Source organism: Semicossyphus pulcher, unplaced genomic scaffold (assembly GCF_022749685.1).
Source record: "Semicossyphus pulcher isolate SPU_LCO1_2020_fin unplaced genomic scaffold, fSemPul1.0.p SCAF_25, whole genome shotgun sequence".
Taxonomy (NCBI): Eukaryota; Metazoa; Chordata; class Actinopteri; order Labriformes; family Labridae; genus Semicossyphus; species Semicossyphus pulcher.
The window spans coordinates 7,597,446-7,621,766 of record NW_027211699.1 but is presented as its reverse complement, the minus strand read 5'-3'; the positions used below and the strand labels follow the sequence as shown (position 1 = coordinate 7,621,766).

The following is a 24,321-nucleotide window of genomic DNA, read 5'->3' as shown; positions in this document are numbered from 1 at the left end:
GCAGGTGTGTGGAGGTGGAGAAATCACTGAGGTGTTTAAAAGCTGCAGATTTTCAGGGTTCATCACCTGTTTTCTGATACATGTAAGAGAAAGTAGACCCTACTCAAATGGATGCTTAAGGGAGAGAAGTCAGACGACGGCTGTGAAGCAGAACAGGTCCGCCCGGTCTGCTCCTCCGCTGCTGCTCTTCCTGACGACACACCTGCCGGCCTGGGAGGAGCTGAGACAGGTGGACGCTCCTTAACCGTGGAGGGGTTAGGAGGCTGCCACAAGAGACAAGAAGGAGTGAGAGGAGTTGGAAGGAACAGTCGGACTCAGATTACATACACAGGCCTCCGGACGGTCTACCAAGATGTCGAGCAAAAAGGAGTACAGTCCTGTAAAGATCAGCAAGTGAGTGCTTTCTGTGTTTGTGTGTGTGGGGCAGCTTTTCAGGGCTTGTGTTACGAGTCTCCTCTCTCTTGCTTTCATTCTTCCTGACCTTAAAGCAGCTTATTCATACCATGTTCACATTTGTGTTTGCACAGGGAGAGGGCGGTTTCACTCCCCAGGACAATAGAAAAATGCCACATGGTGCTTTTTGGGGCAACAATGATCTGACGTTTAAACTGTGTTCATCCTGTGTTTCATTCATTCTTTAAAAGCAGCACGAGAAGCTTCTGAAATCCAACCTTCCCTTGACATAAAGAGCCTCCGTCCTGCCCTGTTTACTATCACAACACCAGCATGTTACTTAGTCTCTGATTGCCTTCTCCTCGCCTCACCTCACCTGACTCCCTCTCTTTCCCACGACACTTTTTATTCTATTTATTTGTTGAAGGTGTGTTTCATCAAAGTGTCCTGACTCTGGTGCCACTCTTCGGGCCGGTGTTGTGACTCATTAAGCTTTTAAGTCAACACGGTGCCTTCGCTGCCCTAATCCAGCTGAGGCAGTTTATAATAGAGAGCACCTTGTTGTCATAGCTATGCAGTGGAACCAGTGCTTGTTTAAGCACAGGAGCGACTTGAGTCATGCTGCTATCAATCCGGTTTTATGAAGGTGCAAACAGCCATAAATGCATGCACTCCTAGAGGTTTCTAATTGTGCAACCCCCTCTTGAAGCAGGTGTTTATCTCCTCTCTGTCCAACCCTGGGTGGGTGTGTGGGGGACATGCTGTCGATTAGCGCTCCTTCAGATTAGCGCTCCTTCAGAGCGGGGCGTGCCGTGCAGCCAGAGGCTCCGTGACAGGAAGTGCTGAGGGAGCGGCAGGGCTGTTTGTCTTAAGCAGCAGCGACACTGCAGCTTGAATGAGTCAGTGAGTGAGTGTTTTTGGTGGAGCCAGAGGTTTGACTGTTTTTGAATATACAACAGTTAGTTTGAACCGAGTGATCTGATTGGACAAGGGGCATTCCATGAGTGCTGATATAGAGTGTAACAGCACTGGGACTTTTAACTTTATGTATCACTCTGCCACAGGTGTTCTGAGTTAAGCTGTTAACTGTCAGCAGACTCTTACTTCACTTGTTACATAATAAATGTTTATAAGTTAAAGTAGCTCGTCTGCGGTGACGTGTGGACTCAAACAAAGTAGCAAGAAAGATGTTTGGGTTGCTCGCTTCCTGTCAAGTTGCAGGACGAATGCTTAAATTAACAAATAATAGTATTTTGTTGTAGCTTATTACTTTGAACCACTAACTTGTGGAACTGTTGCATAAAAGCAATATCACACCCGAGGTGGTGCTGTTGGACTGAGTATCAGCACGGCTGTGGTTATCTTCATCCTGGGGCCTCACACCTATGAATCTGCACGCTGTGCTGATATTCAGGATAACAGCACGAACTCTCGTATGGTGTCGCCTAATGATGGCAGGAATCAGATCGATTGAGTAATGAAGGAAGGCACCCACATGTTGACAGATCTTTTACTTGTGTAGAACGTATATGTTATTATATAATTACGATCATAACAAGGAATGGGCCATGTTACTGAATTAAAAGTTTGTGAATATAAGATTATTTTGCCTCGCAGCTGAAGAGAGACGGGAAATATTGGGAGAAGAGAATGGGGGGGTGACATGCAGCAAAGGGCCGAGGGCTGGAGTCGAACCTGCAGCCGCTGCGTCGGGGGCCTCTGTACATGAGGCGCCTGCTCCACCCACTGAGCTAAATCAGTGCTGTGATTTTAAACCCAAAAAATGTACTTCAAGTATAAAAACAAAGTGTTGAAATGTCCCCTGCGACTGTTAGAATATTATATGTAGATTACTACTCGTGCATTCATGTTAAAGCAGCATTTTACAGTTTGGTTTGTTTCGGCCTGCAATTAATAAAAAACGTTATTGTCGATTTGTTGAACAATTATCTTCACAATTGTTTGATGGATTGGGCTGTAAACATTTAGAAAATAGTGATCAACACCGTCACAACGCCTGTTTTTGTCCAACTTACTGTCCAAACCTAAAAAATGGTTTAACGTGAAACAATATTTTTAAAATAAATTTATGGGGGCGCTGTTTAGCTTAGTAGGTAGACCAGGAGCCCCGTGTACAGAGGCTACAGGCCCACTCTCTACTCCCAACATCTCCTGTCTATCTTCCATGTCCTATAAATAAAGCCAAAGGACAAAAAAAAATCTTTAAAAAAAGAATAATAATAAATTGATGTAAAGCAGCAAATCATCACATTTGAGAGGCTTGAATAATTTATTTTCTTTATTTTTTCTGCTTGAAAATTCATCAAATTAGCTCATTTTTCCTCACTGATCGATAAAACAATCATTTCAGCTCCACTTCAGTAGTTTAATCTAAAAAAAGGTCGACAAAAACGAATGAAGTGGTGACTAAAACTGTCAATAAATGCAGCTGAGTGTAGAGTCATATTGACTTGTGCTCGAGTCACATTCCACTGCGAGCAATAAAAAGGACTAATCGCCGCTCGTACTCCGCCCACTACGAGCCGTAATGTCTGACTGCAGCCGTCTCCACCTGCATTGGAAACTAATGACACCTCTGTTTGATAAGAGCCGAATGTCTGTGCCAAGCACGACCACATTCCTCACTGCTGCTCCTGGGAGGGGACGGGGGGGGGGGGGACACCACCTCCTCCCCCCTCTCTCTCTCTGCTATGTGTCCCCTGGGTCGTGCTCAGGGTGTGTCAGGAGAAATAGTTGGCTTTCATATCACAGCGCAGGAGGAATGACAGAGAGCTCAAACAGGTCTGCAGAAAGTGTTGAGTGACAGCTCAATGAGGAAGGAGTCTTTGTTTCATGCTCGCGTCTGACACACTCACTTCCTCTCCTCACCTTTACCTTTATTATTAAGAATGAGCAATCAAACGCGGAGGTGGAACTTATATAAATCTTATTGGAGTACATATGAGACTCTTAACTTCTACTCCTCTACTTTTCAGAGGGAACTATTTTACCTGCTGTTACAAACACAGCCAGAAAGTTCCTGGTTCGAATCCCGGTTCAGACATAGTGGGCCTTTCTGTGTGGAGTTTGCATGTTCTCCTTGTGCATGCGTGGGTTCCCTCCGGCTTCCTCCCACAGTCCAAAGACATGCTCGTTAGCTTCATTGGTGACTATAAAATTGCCCGTAGGTGTGAGAGTGTGAAAGGTTGTCTGTCTCTGTGTGTCAGCCCTGTGATTGGCTGGCGATCAGTCCAGGTGTAACCCCGCCTCTCGCCCAATGACAGCTGGGATAGGCTCCAGCCCCCCCAAGACCCTGAACACAACAAGCGCTTAAGTGGCTACTTCTTACTTCTTCTTCTTCAGAGAATGAACTTATTTACACAAAAACATCTGATCAACAACTAAAATATATATATTTGCATTTCTAGAATAAGCTAACAACCAGTTTATAAAGTCCTGATAGATTTCAAACATTAAAAGGCTGCCTGCACAGCTGCATTGGTAAGATTAAAACACTCTTAAAGGGGTCATTGTTGCACCTAATTACTACCGATAATTTATGTGCATTTAGCTATGAACACTTGTTTAACTTTTATGCATGCATGACTTTAACTAGTTGTGATTTATTTCTGCACACAGTGCGGCTTTAATTAGGATCTCATAAGTCGTGCAACACTTGCAAAGAGCAGGGATGCTGTCTCTCAGAAAGGTTGATTCCTCTTCCTCCTGATCGCGCTGTGAGAACATGTCTGTGGGTTTTGTGCACAAAACTCTACTTGTGTGGAAGCTGATTTTCTGACTTTAAAATGCACGTAGACACTGAAACAAGCTTTTTATCACTTTAACAGGGGTGTGTCTTACTCCACTGGTGCTAGTTTCCTACAGGATTCTGCACACGATCATCATGATAGCAGTGGTTCTGGTTGACGCTGACCGTCTTCTCTCTGTGTTTCAGGAGCCAGGCCAACGAGCTGGCTGTTGTGATCGCTCGCATGCAGAAGAACGCAGACCAAGTGGAGAAGAACGTCCTGCGATCAGAGGAGCTGCTGGCTGAGGTCAGACTCAGTGATGATCTGGATTTAGTACTTTATTTGTGTGCATGATGTCTGAGTGTATCTGTATTTATTTATACTTTCACTGAACTGTAGCTGCTGTGATGTCTTGTCTGTTGTAAAAGAAATGTCAATCTAAAGAGAGACTTCCTGGTTTAAAAACGGCTGACCACAGCACAGCAGAAACACACTTCCTCTTTATCTGTTACTTTAAAGCTGTTACTGGATCCGTTTTGAACCATTACATCTCAGAAGTTATGGCTGAGTTTACTTACCTAACTTAGCTAAATCTGTGTGCGAGTGAAGGTGATAACAGAGCAGGTAGTTTTGTTTTGGAGACCATTGTTTTCGTACATTCTTGAATGTGTGTTTTCTCTCTTGAATAAACACTGCAGGGGGCGCCGGGTTAGCTCAGAGGTTAAAGCGCAGTGTCCCGTAAACAGAGGCCACAGCCCCCGGGGTTTGACTCCCTAACTTCACCGCTTGGCGTCAACAAACTCTCTTCCCCTGTTTCCGACACTATCCACTGTCCTCTCCCTCTAATAGAGGTATAACCGGTCAAACAAAGTAATTCAGAAGAATATACTCTGCAGAGAGTCGCCTTTAATATACAGTTCCTTCACTGCCTTGCAGAAGTATTTACATGTCATGATACAACTTCAAATTAAAATGGATTTTATTGGCGTTAAAGGAAACTTATCAACATAAAATCATTAATCCATAATTTTCAACCTTTATTCATTTGTTGAGTGTGCTGCTATGCAATGTGAAACTAAGCTCAGGTGCAAACCTTCAGGTGAACTTGTGTATCCAACAGCTTTTTGCTCTGCTCTTGTTTGTGAATCACAGAGTAAAAAGCCCACATAAGTCTGGATGACTTCCAGGCTTTAACATTATAAAATGTGGAAGAGTTCAAAGGGGAGAATATTTATACAAGGTGTGGTTAATAACGTGGTATTAAAACAGTGTTGGAATGAACATCAGCTTGTTCGGCATCCAGAGACCAACAGGAATGTGGAAGTGATTTCCGGTTTTAGAAACGTATCAAAAGCAATAAACGAGCTCAGAAAGAAACACAGACTCTTTGTTAAACTCTTTCTGGTAGTAAAGTTTGATGTCTCCTGCAGGACACAGAGCGAGACAACAAAAACCAGAGCCTGATCCACCAGAAGGTGAACTCGGACAGCCTGGCGGAGGCCGAGGGGCTGCTGAAGGACCTCTTCATGGACGTGGACAGGTCCAAGAAGCTGAAGCACCCGCAGGCCGGGGAGATCGAGAAAGAGTGAGTTTACTCTGGAGTGTCACAGACAAATTGTCGAACACAAACGCAGGACACATGCCAGCAGACACACCCAGAACCCGATACGTCGCATACCAGAGATCTGCCCGTCGCAAAGTGTCACCTCCACATTCCCCTTTGGGTGCTCCCCACCCGTCTGCTCACAGATAACTTATTATATAAAGCACCTGTCGGACAAATATGCAGCTCAAGTGCTTTGCAAAGGAGCAAACAGACAGAAATAATGTCTCATAATGTGGGGTGTAAAAACAAAGAGCGTTCTCGCTGGCTCTTGTGAGTGACACATACGGGAAAGGAAAGCAGTGGAGGACCTCAGGAATCTGGCTGGAACCTAAAATGAAAGATGTCTGCAGCAGGAAGCTTCTTTAAACCTTCATGAACAAGAAAAAGAGTTTCAAATCAATGCTAAAAGCTACAGTTAGCCCCTGCAGGGTCTTTAGCAGTGGGTTATGTGCAGCATCATGCTGAACGAGCTGTTAAACACTTCTTTGTCTCCTTTTTTCAGTGTGAAAAACCTGCACGACCGCTGGGTGAAGGACTGCGCCACCTACAGGAAACTCTACGACCGCATGCAAACGTTCGAGCCGACACCGAAGATCAACTGGGGTCCTCTGCTGGACGAGAAAATGGTCAGTTTGAGCTTTGATTTCAGCGCCGCACAGTGTTCGTAGTGTTCGTAGTTTTCACAATGTTTCCTGCTATTTACAGAGACAGCTAAATGCAGAGAAATACGGCCCCAACCTGTCTGATGTGGAGAAGCAGATAGCAGAGCACAACATCCTGCACCAGGCGATCGAGGCCTACAGCCCCCAGCTGCAGCCCAGCACCACCTCACAGGTAACTTAAATACACCGACTGCACATGTGACAGGACGACACAGTGACACCAGGTTCTCTTACAGGTTGACCACAGTTTAGTCTGTTACATGCAAAGTAAAGCAGAACTCCTGCTCCAGCTCCTGCATCAAGAAACAGATATGCAAAACTTAAGTTAGCTTAGTTTGCTGTAACTTTAAGCTAGCAGCAATCACCCTTAAACTATTATCTTTTCATGCTAATTCAAAGAAAAGATAAGAATATGAGAAAGACGGATGAGAAGGATTTCCTACAGGGGAGTCTTAAACAAGCGGCGAGGGGACGGGAGAAAGGAACTTATAGAAAGCACCACAGAAGAAGAAATCAAAGATGAGGGGCTCTACAACAAGAGGTCCTACCAGTCAAATATAAACTAATACCTGGTAGATTTTGTGTCATTATACCAACAAGATGAAAAGAGATAGAGGTACAAATGACCCTGTGACACACTCTGCAGCAGGATGAATCACTAACCTGCTTCTTCTTCTTCTTCTCTAGGAGCAGTACGGCGTCCTCAAAGAGAAATACGCCAAACTTTATGTGAGTTGCTGCTTTTGTTTGAAGGAGGTCACTCCAGTTGAGAGGGACGTCCGTGCGTAGTTTGTTTAACCTACATGCATGTTGTGTTCCTGCAGGAGAGCTCCCAGCAGAGGAGAAACCACCTGGCCTCTCTGTACGAGTACATGCAGAGCTGCAGCAAGGAGCTGGTCTACCTGTCGGGCCAGCAGGATCGGATCCTGCAGAGGGACTGGAGCGATCGCATGGTGGACCCCCGGGGCGTCCGCATGGAGTACGAGGTGAGGGGAGCGGATGTAGCATGCGGAAGATGCATGTGCGTGCACACTGCCAGACGTACGTGGAGAAATGTGTGTGTTTACACCTGTTCTTAAGGCTGTGCACTTGTGATCACGAAAGCCACGAGGGTCTGAACACCCTCAATGTGTCGTCTCGGGATCAGAGGGAGGGGCTGTTTGAAGAAGAAGAATATTTAAAGTTTGTTTGTCAGCTCGCCCTCCAGCGTAGCTCTCCATAGGAGACTGCATCAACTCGTATAACCAGTACAGTTCGTAGTAACTGCATAGCTGCTGGAGGAATTTAATTTGAATACCTGAAACAGCAGGTCATATTTTGGACTTACCTTTTTTTTGTTTGTACACAGAAATTCAAAACTAACGGCCTGATCGCTCACGAGAGTGAGGTCAACAAACTGCAGGAGGAAGGAGAGATTCTTGTTGGGAAGAAGCATCCTGGAAGCCAAGCAGTAAAGGTGCGTCTGTCAGCTGAGGAGACATGATGAACAGAATCAGAGTCGGGTTTATTAGCACTTAGGTTTACAGACACAGCAGATGTTTTTAGGTGTTTTGAGGCAAAAAATGAACTTAGAAATAGAAAGCAAGTAAACAAAAGTGTCAAAAACTTAAAATATAAACCATACTGTAAAAAATATGCACGATAAGTGTTAAAGAAGAGCTGTACAGTTTGTGCAAAATCATTTGAGAGTGCAGAAAGTGAAGTACAGAGACACAGAAGGACTTTATGGTTACACTGTGTGAATGTTTTCCAGGCACACAAAGATGCTGTTCAGGCCGAGTGGCAAGCCTTCCTCAACCTGTGTCTGGCACAGGAAATCCACCTGGACAACATCGAAGACTACAAGAAGGTAGAGTGCCCCTGAATGTGTCACACTCTGACTGACTGTGGGGGTATTTTTTCTACTCAAGGTGTTAACATGTCTTTGTTCGCTCTGTGCAGTTCCAGCTGGAAGCAGAGACGCTGTCGGACTCCCTGCAGAGACTCAACGCCGCCGCGGACCCGAAGTCTCTGGCCAACAAGAGCAACCCCGAGGCCCTGCTGGTGCTGGAGGTACAGCTGTGTTTTCTGAAGTCACTGTTTGTAAACGGCTCTAGAAACGTCACGAAGCACTTCACAGCTGCTGCTGGGAGTGTTTAGAGGGACTGAAGCTTCAATCTGTTCTGGAGCTATCCAACAGAAACGCTGAACATTCGGACGAATCACATTTGAATATTTCTCATCATATATTTACAAAATATTTTATCATAGCTGCTGCTTCTGATCACACTCAGGAGATCTCTTATTAATCTCAACCCTTCTTGCAGCAGACTTGTGTTGCACCGAGGACCACATTTTGTACACAACATCCTGGTTCTTTTTTACATGATTCCATGTGCCGAACATGACAGGATTCTCGGTTTTATGTTGGTCATCCAGATAACTCTGACGTGCTTTATGTAGGATCGACAAAATCAGTTCTGCCTCTCCCTGCTCAGAAAAGATTTTTCCTTGCTTTTAGAGACAAAACGAAAACAGTAATAATGAAATTATCAAACAACCACTGAACATGTGGGGGAAGACTCGTAATCAAACACGCAGTCAGTGATATTGGACATGAACAGTAGTTAAAGTCCTTTTAGATCACATCCCCGGTAATATTGTGCATCTATTTGACAATATAGGCCAAAAAAACCCACAAAATCCATTTCTTCGTATTCTTGTATCAAAATCTGATCATTTTTTCTTCCTGTAAAACTAAATTTCACGCGTGCTTACGTAAGTTAGCACCAAACAATTTCAACCCATCAATCTGCAACATTTAGCCGCAGAGCACCAAGAACGCTCGGTCAGTTAGCTAGCTACTGCGCTGTGGAGAACGTCTGTCTACGCCCACTTCTCAACGATCAAACAAAATCCCTCTAATGATATGTCCCGCCTGCACGTCCTGTTTCACTCGGAAAAACGTCACGATACGGAAGCTAGATACTCTCGAAATGCTGTTTCAGCTCGACTTTAAATAAAAGTATAACAGCAGTATGGACACTTACTCAGAGGAAATGATGGATGGATGTAGAAATGGACGGCCTTTCTGCAGAGTTTTTATCAGGATTCTTCTTAAGCTGATTTCGCCCCATAATTAGTTCTTTTTATTTTCTTTCTTTTTCAGTTATTATATTTTTTTGTCCTTATATAAATGTGGCTCAGTGGTAGATCAGTTGTCTCTCAATCGGAAGGTCGGTGGTTCGATCTCTGACTGCTACAGTCACACGGCAAAGTGTCCTTGGGCAAGACACTGAACCCCAAATTGCTCGGGCATCGGGTGTGAACGTGCATAGATCTTATTCGCCATCAGTGTGTGAGTGGGTGAATGTGACATGTAGTGTAAAAGCAGCTTTGAGTGGTTGCAAGGCTAGAAAAGCGCTACATAAGTACAGTGCATTCATTATGTCTGTGTTCCTTCTGTTCTAATCCTCTGACGCCTGCAGGGAGATGAACCAGCAGTGAAGAGGAACGAGGAGCGCCTGGCTGCCCTCAGAGAGCTCAGCGGCACCGTCGCACCTCTGAGGTCACGCCGGGTGCAGCCCACCAAACCCACCTCTGTCGTGTCCCTGTGCGACTGGGCGGATGACGAGGTACCATCAACATTTACAGGTTTATATATGAAAACAAAAACAGACGACTAATATTCTTGTTCCTATCTGTGTTTTCAGGACACAGTGAGGCGAGGAGAGAAGCTAAACCTGAAGTCCAACGCTGACAACAAGAACTGGGTGCTTCAGAGCAGCAGCGGGAAGACCAGAACGCTCCCCGGGGCGTGTTTCATGGTGCCGCCGCCCGATCCCGAGGCCCTGGACACAGTCGACAGGTATTAAGAGTACAAAAGAAGTATGCTGAGACGAAGCCTGTGAAGGATTCTAATGAAACGTGTGTGTGTGTGTTCAGTCTGGACAGAGCTCTGACTGACCTGAAGAGCCGTAGATCTAAACTCTTTAGCTCCTTGAAGAAACCCACTGTGGAGGCGGTTCGGCCTCAGAAGGCAGGTGAGAAGAAAAAGAGTTTAACAGAACACTTTTATTTCATCTGTCTACAAAACCATGAAGAAGAAGTGGTAGTTTATGTCTTACAAAAATACACACCTAGAAAATACAAATAAGTTACATTGAGGGATAAAAAGGAAAAGAAAACTCACTGTTCATCGTCGAGTTATTGTCTTTGCTCCTCCTCAGCTCCTGTAGCGAGAGCTCCAGAGGATCCCAAAGCTGCAGAGCTCGCTGCTGCACTAGACAAGATCAACAAAGCTCTGGAGCAGACCGAAAAAGAAATCCAGAGTCGACTCAGAGCCCCGCTGGACAACCGCAACCCCACACAAGACCTGGCAACCCGTCTGCAGGAGCACGAGGTAAACATCAACACATTCTTGTGTTTCTTTCCCAAAGTCTGTCTTATTTTGATCAGTAATAATGTTTGACTCGCCGTGCAGAAATCTGCTCAGACCGTCAGAAAGCTGGAGTCTGAGAAGTCCGCGGTCCAGAGAGAGATGGAGCCCCTTCTGGCCAAGAAGCCCCTGGGACCCACCACCTCCACCCTGCCCGTCAAACTCAGCGCCACCAACAACAAGATTGATGACATCAACACGCTCCTCGACCTTTATAACAAAAAGTAAGACATGAAATTATAGCACAGAGCAGACATTACTTATAGGTGAAACTATAAAAAAATTAGTTTATTCTCCCTCTTAAAAATGAGAGGTTCATATAGACGAGAAACTGCAACTTCAGTATACTCAGGATTATCGCTAACGTATGGTAGCTAATGTTAGCAAACTTTAGGTACAGAGTGCAGTATAAGCAGACATCATAACTCTTTACCACTCTTCAATTGTACTGTAACTTAGAGCTACAATCTCGAACGTTTCTTTTAAATAAATGTCTGTTAAGTCTCTATCTATCGCCAGACTGGGTGTCTGTGGCGACATTCGCAGATAATACCCCAAGCAGCGCCCAGTTAGTGACGTGTTTTCCATCAGCCAGCAGTGGTTGGTCTGCCAGAGAGGGTAGGCGGAGCTAAGCGGCTGCTTTTCCGCTCTCTGCGAGTGTTGCGAGTAAACAGTGATCTACTATGGCTGAACAAACAAAGAAAAGATGGATGACTACAGATACAACTTCAACAAGAAGTGAAAATCCAAAGTAAAAGAAACAAACTCGACGCTCAGATGAAGGCAAACATGCGATCCGTAGACGTCTGGTTACATTGCAAAGAGTGCTCTCACAGTTACCAATTATCACCAGTGCGTGGTGCTCAAGAGCAAGAAACTGAAATATTCGAGACTGTATCTTTAAGCGACTGCACATCGCACTGGAGGTGGTGCAGTTACACAGAATATCAGCACGGCTGTGTTTCAGTCATAGCTTAAGATTGTCACAGCCGTGCTGATATTTAGCATCACGACCTCAAGTGTGATATTGCTTTTATACAAAATCTCTACAAGCAGCATATTGTATTCATTTTTAACAACTGATTATTGTTGTTTAGAATTAATTTGGCTCCACCAGCACGACTAGTTCTGCAGCTTGTCTGGAACAGACAGCTGCTTTGTGCATAATTACATGTTTGTTCGATCTGGCAACAAGTGAAATGAGACTTTGCTTTAGAGGCGTGTGTGATTTATACATCTAGACAAACACTGTTAATTTTTAGTAACAGTATTCCGACCACAGTTAAAAGTCACAGTGCTGTTGTACTCTATATCAGCGCTCATAGAAGGCCTCTTGTCCAATCAGCTTCCTTTGTCGGAACTAACTAAGTTTAGCATTTAGCAGGACCACACACTTTGTAGCCACAGTGGTTTCTGTTCATCAGGAGTTGTTTCTCTTTAAGCCAATTTCATAATAAACACGATTGTGTGTTAGCACATTTTTTAACTCCTGTTTCTCCCCTCCTAACCAGAGCTACAGCCTCCATGTACCTTGAGAGGCAGATGAAGAAAGTGGACGGCATCGTGTCTGGGTATGAGGATCAGCTAGCTAAAGATGGCGCCATTCTCAATCAACCCAATGCCTTCCAAAGTCGCAACCAGCAGCTGCAGGTGATTTACAATGCATGGGTTTATGTGGGGGGATAGAGCATGAAAGGCCCCGAAGGGATTCAAACCTGTTTTTCTTTTTGTGTCAAACAGGCTGTACGTAAGGATGCGGCGTCAAAGAAGGACGAGTTTAATAAATTAGGCAAAGATTTGGATGTGACACAGCAGGCGTGCAGCTCCCTGCAGCAGAGTTTCAAAGAGTACTGTCCTGACATCCACCGCCAGGAAGCTGAGGTGAAAAAGCTGAAGAACCGCTACACCACTGTCAATAACCAGCTCCAGGACAGGTGAGTTAAAACAAGCCTTCGCGTCTCTGACACCCTGATGTGCACGTTTCAAGTTAAAAATAGAAACATTGTTGTTCCCCTTTTTTCTTCAGGTCTGCTCTCGTGAAAGAAGCAACCAATAAAAACCAAGATTTCCAGAATGCTGTTCATTCGTTGGATTTCTTCTTGATCAATTTGCCCAACAATAAAATCAAACCCACCGACAATGTGTCGCAGATAACAGCCAAGCAGAACTCTCAGAAGGTGCGTTACCTGCATTAACCAACTCAAGTGCATTACAGCATGTCATAACAACTCGTTGGCCTGATAGCTGTGGTGTTTGGATTTCATGTCTGGTTTAGAAAGTGGTGGAGGATATCAAGAGGAAGGCAGATGATTTGAACCAAGTCAAGGTTCTTTCCCGCGATTTGCAGAATGTCCTGAACGTGAGTCTATTTATTCTTATTTATCATTTGCAATACAGTCGATCAGGAACTTTCAGACACGTAAATGTTTAAATGTGTTTCTTTGCAGGAGTACGAGGTGAAGTCTAACACTTACCGTGGCGCTCTGAATGAGGACAGTGACGACGAGGATGACGACGATGATGAACCAGTGCCAAAGAAACGTCAGATTTCAACTATGGCTAAGGCTGCACAAGGAAAGGTACAGTCAAGGCAATCAGATAAGACGCAATGACAATTTAACTTTATTCGCTCAGATTTCAACAAACTGTTTCTTCTACAGGAGAAAGATCTACTGAACCTCTTTGCTGAGAAGTCTGCAGAAAACAGCCAGCTACTTACCCAGATCGAGACGGCAAAGGGCATCAAGGCTAGGGTACGTGATCACTCATGTAGAAGTTGAACATTCCTGCCCTTATTATCATCGCCAGTTGGTCTGAAATGTCCCTTCTGTCCCTTGATTCGTTCGCAGAATGAAGAGAAAGTAAGCCAGGTAGTCGTCAGCCAGCAGCTGCAGCTGCAGAACCAGAAGAGGGACCTGGAGGAGACTGATAGTCTGAAAAATGAATTAAGCGAGGAGGTTGAAAGGCGCCTACATGCCGAAAGAGACCTGGAAACATACCGTAAGAGGTTTGTGTCTCTGAAGAACAGGCGAGGCGTGGAGAGGTTCCAGGAGAAGGAGGTGGTGCAGTACTACCGTGACCCCAAACTGGAGGCAGAACTGGAGTCCCTGAAAAAAAGGGTCCAGGAGGAATCATTCAAGAGATCAAGAACCAGCTCAGAGATAGAAATTATTAACGAGAGGATTATCAAACTGGAAATACAGATCACCAAAATCGAACCTAAGCTGGTGAACAAGGTTCTGACTGAATACGAGAGAGACCCGCAGCTTGACAAAGAAGCCGTGAAGATTAGAGAGGAGATGCAGAGGCTACGGCTTGAGCTCCAATCGAGAAGTTCTGAGGCAGTTCATGTGAAGAGCGAGCTCACGGTTCTGTCTCAGCAGAAACCAAAAATCAGGGAGAAGGTAGTTAAGAAGGAAGTGGTGAGGCTCGAAAAGGATCCACAGATGCTGAAAGCTGTCCTCACATTCAAGACCGACATTTCAGAGGCGGAATCTCAGGTCAAATCTCTCAATGATAGCATCTTTAGCACAAGGAGCCAGATTAACACTCTAGAGAGGGTCATTCCCACCATCCAACCCAAGATAGTCAGCAAGGTAGTGAAGCAAGTACAGCAAGATCCGGAAACCGTTGAAGAGTCGAAGAAACTACGCATGGCGTTGGAAGAGGAGAAAGATGAGAACACTATCTTGATTAAGGATCTGACCACCCTTCAGCTACGCTACAGTGAAGTGGAAAAGCTCAGGCCTAAAGTTGAGGTCAAGGAGCTCATCAATGAGATCTACAGAGTTGATCCTGAGACAGAAGTCCAGCTGGTGCGTCTGAAGAAGGAGCTGCAGGATTCGAGCCGTAACCGTGGCGATATGGAGAAAGAAATCACCACCGTGATGTCAACTCTGTCGACCGTGCGCGCGCAGAAACCCAAAGTGGAGTTCAAGGAAGTGACCCAAGAGGTGATCAAAGAGGAGAAAAGCCCAGAGGTCGTCCGGGAATTGCAAAGGCTGAACAACCAAGTGTCCCGTCTGCAACTCAACTACGATACCACCCTCGAGCTCCTGATCCACCTACGTAAGGAAAGGGATGATTTGAAAGCTGAAAAATCCAAAGTGGAGACCAAGCTTGTCACTAAAGAGTTGATCAAATATGAGAATGACCCTCTTCTTGAGAAAGAGGCAGACAGACTTCGGAGGAATGTGAGAGAAGAGATTCAGCAACGCCGCAGTGTGGAGGAGATTGTCTTTGACCTCCAGAACCAATACATTCTCCTTGAAAGGCAGAAGCCAGAGGAGAAGATCGTAATGAAGGAAGTGGTGCGTCTTCAGAAGGACCCTAAGCAGATTCTGGAGCACGACAAGTTGAACAAGACCCTCGATGATGAAATGAAAGCCCGAAGAAAGCTTGAGTTAGAGGTCAGACAGCTCAGAGGCCTGGTGAAAGAGAAAGAGAGTATCCTGGCTCAGATGGATGATCGTCAGAAGAAGATTCTGGTAGAGTCGGAACTAAGGCAGATCAAATCTCGCATTCTTGAGCTGGAAACCTCTCCACCACCCGTTGAGGAAAAGATCGTCATCGAGGAGGTTCTGAAAGTGGAGAGGGACCCTCAGCTGGAAAAACTTTCTGATGGTATACGCACCAATTTGGAGACGGAAGGCATAAATATTAATCGCCTGGAGAGAGAAATTCGCAACTTAAGGCACAAGTTGGAGATTCTGCATAAGGAGAAGTCACTTGAGAAAGTTGTTTACAGAGAAGTTGTTCGTGTAGAAAAAGATCCAGCAGTCGAGGCCGAAAGGGAACACCTAAGAGAGTTAGTAACGCAGGAGAGAAACCTCAGACGGAACATGGAGGATGATGTGCAAAACGTCAACATCAAATTTACCCATCTGCAGACATCAAAGTCGGTGACTTCTCAGGAGGAGACATCTCTCGCCCACAACAGAGACGCTCTGAAGAGGGAGAAAGAGGATCTCCTCCAACAGCTTAAAACTCTAGAGTCTCAACGGCAGAGCATCAGCATCACCTTCCAGCAGCAGTCCAAACTGATGAGTGAGAGAAACCAGATGGCCCGGCAGCGGAGCCTTAAATCGTCGTCTGAAATTCAACGGCTGGAGAGAGAAATCCTAAACGAGAAAGACACAATCCACCAGAAAGAGGCGCTCATCGTCGAGTTGTTGAGCAGCATTAAGACAGAGGACCAGTCTGAAACTCAAACCAGAGAGACCAATCTTTCCACAAAGATCACCATAATGGATCCAGAAACCGGTAAAGACATGTCTCCCTATGATGCCTACTTGGCGGGGCTAATTGATCGCAACCAGTACATTCACCTGTCGGAGTTGGAGTGCGATTGGGAGGAAATCACTTCAACTGGTCCAGATGGGGATGTAACAATTCTGCAGGATCGCAAGAGTGGGAAGCAGTACTCCGTCAAGGATGCTCTGAGGGAAGGCCGCTTGACCCAGTATGACGTGATGCGCTACAAGGAAGGGAAAATGCCAATTTCAGAGTTTGCCCTCCTTGTTGTAGGAGAAACCAAAAAGCCCTTCCTTCCCCCAATCACGGCCCCAAAATCCCCCACAAGACCGGCCCCAGCCTCTCCTTTGAACACCATGCCAACCTCCCTGCGATCCTCCTTAACCAACCTCAACTCTCAGCTTAGTGGCAGTTTGAAAGACATCACTGCTACAGCAGTGGATGACAGCTTCCCCATCTCTGGTGTTTATGATACCACCACTGACAGCCGCATGTCTGTGAGAAGCGCCCTGACCCGCCAGCTCCTCGATACCGACACAGCTCTGAAGCTGTTGGAGGCACAAGCAGCCTCCGGTGGAATTGTTGATCTTAACAGAAAGGACAAACTGTCCGTCCACAAGGCGGCTCAACAAGGTCTCATCGATACGGGTCACATGTACAAGCTTCTGAACGCCCAGAAAGCTTTTACCGGAGTTGAAGATCCCGTGACCAAAGTGCGTCTCCCTGTGGGACCTGCAGCACAAAAAGGGTACATTCCCGCAGAGAATGCCAGAAGGTACATGGAGGCACAGTACCTGACCGGTGGGTTGGTGGATCCCTCAAAAGCGGGCCGCCTCACTGTGCAAGAAGCTCTTGCCTCCAATCTGATTAACAGCACCACTGCTAAAGAGCTGCAGGATGAGGATTCCTATACAAAAGAGCTGACAGACCCAGTCACCAAGGAGAAGATATCTTACAAGCAGGCGATGGATCGGTGTAAGAGAGACGTCAGCACGGGGCTCCTGCTGCTTCCTGTTGCCTCTACCAATGCTTCAAACGCCCCATCGTACTCCAACTATCGGTTCGGTTCCGCCTACAACAGAATGTAAAAATTTAAGATGTACTTTGGGTTTATTTGCTGCAGCCGCTTGTGTTGGAGGTTGTACGATAATGACAACTGATTCACGATGAGATATAGGTGAAAAATTGGTTTATACACTTTTAAAAACATTGGTGCAACTACATTTTTGGTGAAACTAAATGTGGATCTGATATTTTTAGTGCTATTTTTTTGATTTGCTGTAAAAATGAGGGTAATGTTTGTTTTATAACTTTTTTCTGCTCACTCAAGCGTAAGACTTCATATTTACTTATTAAACTTCACAAGCCTGACATTTATTTTTCTGTCCTGTTTTTTGTGATATTTAGAGGTGAAATAGAAGAATATAATGTGATTAATTGATTCATAAACCAGTTAGGATTGGGGTGATTACAATACAATGTTGAGCATGGCATGATTTTGTCAGGTAAGTATAATTAGCATAATGCTGTTCCAGTGATGCACATTTCCTGCTAGTCGTGCGATTGGATTGGTCGGTTTGTATCGTCTCTAGTCTGATTGCATCAGTGTTGCCAACTTGGTGACTTTCTCACTAAATCTGGCGACTTTCCAAATCCTTTTGGCGACTTTTTTTGTCATAAGCGACTAGCGACAAATCTAGCAACTTTTTCTGGTGTTATTGGAGACTTTTCTGGTGTTTTGGAGACTCTGACGTGAAAGCACGTATCGTTCTGAAGTTACTGTCCTCAACGATCAGCAGGTGCTGCCGTGAGCCCCTTCCGTCCCAAAGCACTCACAGGCGGTCAGTCTCACAGTAGCCTCGCGCTGCAGTCAGAGCGGAGAGGAGACCCATACCACTCCGCGTCCACACTGCAATGAATCGCGCGTGCGCAAAGCCGCCGATGATCCCGCCGTGGCTTACAGAGCGGGATGTATACGTAAATGATTTTTTATAAATTTGGTATTCTAACATTTAACAATACAGGACAAAATTGATATATGTAATGTGGGTTTAAACAAAGCATTAGTCATGAAGTTATTTTGAGAAGTGATGGCCTATTTCAGTGGCAAAATAAAAAAACAAACAAACCAAGAATCAAAAGAAGAAAGTAGTAGTAGTAGTAAAGAAAGTACAATTACATGCAAATGGTCAATTATGCAAATTAGGCGATGACGTCATTTAGCGACTTTTAGGGCAGCCAATAGCTACTTTCCTTACTGAGGAGTTGGAAACACTGGATTGCATATGTGGGACGACATAAACACATCAGTTTGTAGTCTATAAGTTACTAAAAGTGACAAATCCATACAGTGAAATGTTTTTGTGTTAATTCGCCGATTATTGATTGCTTTACTTTTGTTACTGATAAAAACAAAAACAAAGAGTGGATGATGTGGGGTGAAGATCACGGGCTGCTAATTCCAGGAATGAGGATGCTAATTGCTAGCCTGGTGGAAACATTGTGTTTGCCACAAACGGAGGATAACGAGGCTGAGGGTGAAGAAGAGGACTGTCTGAACGACCTGCATTAATAATGTAAGTTCGCCTCATGAGCTTAAAGTTGTTTCTGTAATGTGCTGTGTGCCTTGAGCTAACGTTAGCTACACCTGGCAGGCAGCTGCTAGCTAGCAGTAGTTGCTGTTTCCAAGATTTTAATGCTTTTAATAAAAACTGAAGTATTGAGTAAAGCCACAGATGCTTTTTGTGGTTCCCCCAATCAAAATTCCCTGGCACAGCTACTATCAACTATTGATTGATTGATTTCTGCTGCTGTTAGCATGTAGCCCAACCAGCCTCACAGAGCTGCTAGCATGGTTGCTTAATCTTGCTGTAAATATAAATAGGGATAATAAGTAAATGACTTGCTCAACAACACAGTAAACCATCGACTCTATCTAATACTTTAACTCATGGCAACATAGCTATACTTAGCATGCAATGCTTGTAAACCCTGGTGAGTCATACGCTTTGAAATCATGGATTAAGGATACAGATTAAATATGACTCACGTCAGGCATGCAGCGTGTTAATGGTAACAAGGTCAAACTCAGGGGTCTACCTGGATGAGGCACAAGCCACCTGTGCAAAAAAAGGAAACATTAAAAACCAGATATGTTACATTAAAGTTGTTTCTAGAGTCTGAACGCTGTTGAAACCACAAAAACTGTAAACATACGCCTTAATTTGTCCTGGCATAAATTTAAAAAGTTGATATTGGTTGAGAAATCTCTGACGGGATCTGAAGCACGGTGGAGGTTATAGTTAGTGGTGCTAAGGTGGGAATATGCGGCCTCTCTGCCGGGATGTCTGCCTGACAGATTACCAGGTGACTGGAAGGACTTTGTGGGATTACTGCACATGAGCCTGTCTGGAGGCCGAAGTGGCCCCACTCTGTGTCTAGAGGGGGCGTGAAGGATGATCCCAGTGGTTACTTTATCTCTCTTAAAGTAGTTCAAAAATATGGCGATGGCCTCATATTAATGTCTCCTTTTCTATCTGGTTTGTTTTTTTAACAGATGATTTTTTTCAAATAAATATATTTATTGTTTTTTGCACTTAGAAAAATACTCCCAAATGTCTCCCAGACACCCAACCCCACCCCAAAAGAAAAAAACAGGACTGAACATACAAAAAAACCACAAACAAAAACAGCACATCATATGTCCCTGATATCAAGAGCCATGTCCAGACTTAAACTAGGACTAACCCGTGCTTACCATAAAAATATTTTAGTAAAGGGTCCCAGATCTTATCAAACACTTGTCCTCTGTCCTCATTATAAAATCTCTCCAGATGAAAAGTGTTCGGATGATTTTTATCAATGGTAGTGCCCTGAGCACACGCACGATTATTAAATCCCAACCTGCTAAATAACCCTGAGTACGACACACACAGTCAGTGGAAACACAAATGGCACATTTGCCTGAATGAAGCACATGCTAAGTGGTAGCTCCTCTTTGCTTTGATGGATTATTATTGTCATAATACCAGACTGCAGCGCTGGTGGTTTACAGCCTGACAAAGAGCATTTGCATATTTGTCTCTAACTCACGCTCTCTGTGAATGACGGTAACGTGGCCCCCTGTACGCCTGCCCTGCAATTAGCCAATAGCATGTAAGCTAGTATTTAAAACACTTTCATTCAGAGAGCACTGTCCAAGTTTTCCTCTCCGCACAGAAATATTCAGAGCAGTTTTCAGTGGTTGAATCAAATTATTATTTTGTGGGTCAGACAGGCACTTTATTATTTCTATTGGAAATTGATTTTTTAACACAACCATGACCAAAACAAGACATGAGTCATAAGCTACTTTAGGGATTTATTGATCATATATATAGTACAATATTACATTTTTAAACCTTAAGTTGAGGATCTAAGCCACCGCCATGTTTTTTCTTGAAACAGAAGTGACCATTTTTTGACAAGAGGCAGGATCTGGAAAGTTTTTAGTTGCCTGTGGCGAATCCATTAGCTGGCTTACTAGCTATACAGTCACCTATTTATGCATAACTTTTAGCCGAATATAATTTAAATGTGTGAGTTATATAACAAATCACCACCTGTACAGTTATCATGAATAGAGGAGTTGGCTTTAGAGACCAAAAGCTTTTTTTGTACCAGGCTGTAAATATGGACTTTTTAATATAGAACTTAATGGGGACTGACTCACTCTTGGAGTCGGCCTCAAGTGGACACTCGAGGAACTGCAGGTTTGGCACTTTTTATTTCTCAAACAAAGAAGACTTTCACTGTCTCTTCATCGCTACATTCTGTCTTGTTTACTGCTTCTGGTGTCTTTCTTCTCACATCTACTGATGAAGCTAAACATCTGCTCACTGTGTGCTGATGCTGACTGGATGTCTGGGTCACTTTTGAGCTGACCACTGAGTGCAGACTTTGTCCTTCAGACAGGCGGGAGCTGCTCACCCTGGCACGTTAGTAGATTAGACGTGAGCTTCATTAAAGCTTCATTCAAGAGCATAAGACTTCCCCATGGCTGGACTGCGCCTCCAGCTAAGACAGGGACACTGTGGTATAGTTACAGTGATATTAAGTTGAGGCAGATTTTCGTCCACCAATGAGTCTGGGTCTGCTCGAAGTTTCTGCCTGTTTAAAGGAAGTGTTTCCTCACCACAGTGCTTGCTGATTGCTGGATTAATTATAACAAAGAAAACAGTCTGACCTGCTCTTTATGTAAAGTATAGATATGTTTTGTTGTGATTTGGAGCTATATAAATTGAACACAACATGAACACAATGTACGTTGTTTTAACTCATTTCTAATATGCTTACGTTTTATTTACCTACAGGCGAACACACTATCAAAATACTGTGTTTTCCCTGACTCAATGTAGAAAGCCTCTCCTACTGCAATCAGAAGCTCAGTTTAAACAGCTGGGGTGTATTTTGTAAAAGAACAGAGTGTAGAAACTTAAGATAAGTTCATATTTTATGTTCGCTTGTGGAAAAAAAAGAAACAAGAAGGTTTTTTTCATCTTAAAAAACAGTAGAAAACATTTTATTGAGATAAACAGACATGACATAAAACATCACATCACAAATTATATAGGACACATGATGGGTCACTCATTAACTAAATCCTCCGACGTTTACAGCAGTTAAAGCCCCCTAACAGAGCGCGAGGCGCTAACGCTTACAGCTGACGTCAGTCTACGGGAAGCAGGAGGCGAACACATATCCACATATCGACAAGTCATCAAAGTTACTGCAGTTACAGAGTGGTTGTAATAGTTTAACTCAGTAGTTTACTCCTCTTACAGATTAGAGGCAAACACAGTCAGTTTGATCCTCATACAGAACATTTACATGTCGTGCATTCATGTTTTATTCTGCACAAGAAGAGACATTCAGATAAATTCAGTTTGAAATCAGAAGAAAAAGTCCAACACAAAAGAGCAAGCGGCCTCTAAATAAACTCTGACACATCCTACGAAGAGTTCAACACTGGTTTAAAAATTAAAGACTCATAAACAAGCAGCAGCACGTCATACGTCATCATGTCCATCAGTCTTTGTCACCGGCAGCGTCAGAGGATGCTCGGGGAAACGGATCGCCTCGCTGTTGCGGCGCATGTACGCGTGTCCGCTGATGGGGTAAAACATCTCCGTGAAGGTCAGGTTGGCCACCGTGATGGCGCAGCGGCCCAGCACCTTGAAGCCGGACTTGCGGTAGAAGGGAATGAGGAACTCTTCGCACATCAGCACCGCGCGGCGCACGTTGGGCAGGCAGCGCAGGTACTGCAGGTAACGCCACATCAGGATGGGACCTTTGCCCTGCTGCCTGAAGGTGCGATGCACGGCGAGGATGTGGATGTGGACGGTGGAGCCGCGGGGCTTGTGGAGGGTCAGAGCGTCCTGCAGCAAAGCGGAGAAACATGATAACTGATCTTATACCGACTGATACACGATGTTTATTTGTAAAGGTGCGGGATGTCTTACTGCAGTGAGTTTGTCCTGGTCCCACAGAGAGCCGATGATAAAAGCCACCAGCCGGCCCTCCTCGATCCAGCCCATGGAGAGCTCTGGACACAGTGTGAGGAAGTGACGCACCTCATCCAGGTGAAGCGGACACTCACCTGACACTGAGATGAACGCTGAAAGAGAGAGAGAGGATTTTTTAGCGTGCGTAAAAATGGTTTGGCACACCTTTTACGCACACTTTAGGCGGCGCAAACTGCCCAGTTAACCCAGAGCTGAGTGTCAGATATAAATGTAACACTTTTAAAGATGAATACAAAGAATATCTGAGTAATGACTTACTTTAAATAAACCAAATACAAACAGGGGATTAACTCCGTCAAATCCCGCGATCGATTTAATGCTTCTTTTCACTCGGCACAACTTCAGAGCGGATTTCTGCTTCGTCACGTGACTCACAAGATGCGTCACTCACCTTCTCGCTCGATTTCAAACACGCTGATGGCATCTTGGGTGTTGAGCGGTCGGAACTCGCTCGCGGGCAGAGTGTGTCTCCTCTGGATGCCGGGAGAGACAGATGGCCCAGGCTGCATTGGTTTGATGAAAAGATGCGCGCCGATTACGGACATCATACGACTTCAGTCTTCCACACGCAGAAAAACTTTCTTCTGTCTTCTGTTGGTCTCGCGCTCGGCAGGATCACCTGTCAGGCCCTGCGAGGACGACAGGACAGTTTGAGTCCGTATTTATAGGGAGCTCTGCCGGCTGTGATTCACCCGCTCATTTGCATGTGAATGACTGATGTCAGTGGATGCACGAAGGTCATAACTGTGTGTGGCAATTAAAATGAACCCTGTAATTAACTGCGTCCGTTGTAGCTCTCTGGTTTTTGTCTCTAAAACGAATTAACAGTTAATAACAAATGTTTTTTTATGAATCACAACCTCCGGCCTAGTTTGAGTTTTCTAATGTTCACAGGGAGGCGCACACAGGTTTTAGTTAAGTACAAAAATGTTCACAGTGTGTACATTGTACACATTAAATGTGCCTGTGTGTATTAAATTGCAGCGCTCAGACATTTATATTTAATCATTATTAAACGATAATAAAGCATGACGAGGCTCCACTTACCGGAGGATGTTGAGGTGTATGAGGTTTGAGCTCTTCTCTGTCTGTCTCACCTCCTCACTCGCCTCTCGTCATTATCAAGTGATTATTTTACTCTTTGTCACGTGACGAAGGATTACAGAAGTTGTTTCCACAACTCGGCGCATTACAGACTCCTTATCTCCTCTGTGACAGAGAACACAACAGCTTCATGTCGCTGCGAAGAAAGCGGGCTTTTATTTTGACAGCGTGTTTGGCCTTTATTATCAAGCAGCTTTATCGTCATTATTTCATTTACTTCAAGTATTTTTTTTGCAGATTTGAACAATGTTTTGCTGTATGCTTCAAATCACCCACACTACTGTTAGTTAGACTTTATTCTCATAATGCAAAATAGAAAAAATAAATCACTCCTTCGTTTTTCCTTTTCATCACACAACTCTTCTTCTGTAGTCTGAGATGATTCAATGAACCGCTTTTACACAAATGTATCCTATTTTTGTTTTACTTGTTTTTCTGTTTTGGTGAAATATTTAATTCTTTATGTATTTTTAGTTTACGTACATTGTAAAAAGAAAATTGAACTTTTTTGTGAACATTTCTCTTATCCCATCTGAGTTGCAGAAAGGCCCCATTTGGACACTTCTTCTTTTTA

General features: G+C 44.4%; 2 protein-coding genes across 2 annotated transcripts; one reads left to right on the top strand and one right to left on the bottom strand.

Moving 5' to 3' along the window:
* The first annotated feature begins 211 nt into the window (after positions 1-211).
* On the top strand, positions 212-17,453 carry evplb (envoplakin b). Its single transcript, XM_069675971.1, has 22 exons — positions 212-393; positions 4,349-4,448; positions 5,573-5,727; positions 6,251-6,374; positions 6,454-6,582; positions 7,098-7,139; positions 7,235-7,396; positions 7,759-7,866; positions 8,164-8,259; positions 8,352-8,462; positions 9,878-10,024; positions 10,103-10,257; positions 10,335-10,432; positions 10,619-10,791; positions 10,873-11,051; positions 12,339-12,477; positions 12,568-12,761; positions 12,854-13,004; positions 13,103-13,186; positions 13,275-13,406; positions 13,488-13,580; positions 13,677-17,453. The coding sequence occupies exons 1-22, from the start codon at positions 353-355 to the stop codon at positions 17,166-17,168; spliced, it is 6,105 nt and encodes a 2,034-aa protein (XP_069532072.1). The 5' UTR covers positions 212-352; the 3' UTR covers positions 17,169-17,453.
* A 4,674-nt stretch (positions 17,454-22,127) lies between these two features.
* On the bottom strand, positions 22,128-23,191 carry LOC138604190 (serotonin N-acetyltransferase-like). Its single transcript, XM_069676057.1, has 3 exons — positions 23,035-23,191; positions 22,581-22,735; positions 22,128-22,496 (listed from the first exon to the last, which is right to left on the bottom strand). The coding sequence occupies exons 1-3, from the start codon at positions 23,189-23,191 to the stop codon at positions 22,128-22,130; spliced, it is 681 nt and encodes a 226-aa protein (XP_069532158.1).
* Positions 23,192-24,321: the final 1,130 nt, after the last annotated feature.

Coding starts and splice junctions, on each gene's coding strand:
- evplb (XM_069675971.1), top strand. CDS start 353: ATGTCGAGCAAAAAGGAGTACAGTCCTGTAAAGATCAGCAA. Junction 11,052..12,338: donor CTCGACCTTTATAACAAAAA/GTAAGACATGAA, acceptor CCTCCTAACCAG/AGCTACAGCCTCCATGTACC. Junction 13,581..13,676: donor CAAAGGGCATCAAGGCTAGG/GTACGTGATCAC, acceptor ATTCGTTCGCAG/AATGAAGAGAAAGTAAGCCA.
- LOC138604190 (XM_069676057.1), bottom strand. CDS start 23,191: ATGATGTCCGTAATCGGCGCGCATCTTTTCATCAAACCAATGCAGCCT. Junction 22,736..23,034: donor GTTTGAAATCGAGCGAGAAG/GTGAGTGACGCA, acceptor TCTCTCTTTCAG/CGTTCATCTCAGTGTCAGGT. Junction 22,497..22,580: donor ACCAGGACAAACTCACTGCA/GTAAGACATCCC, acceptor GCTTTGCTGCAG/GACGCTCTGACCCTCCACAA.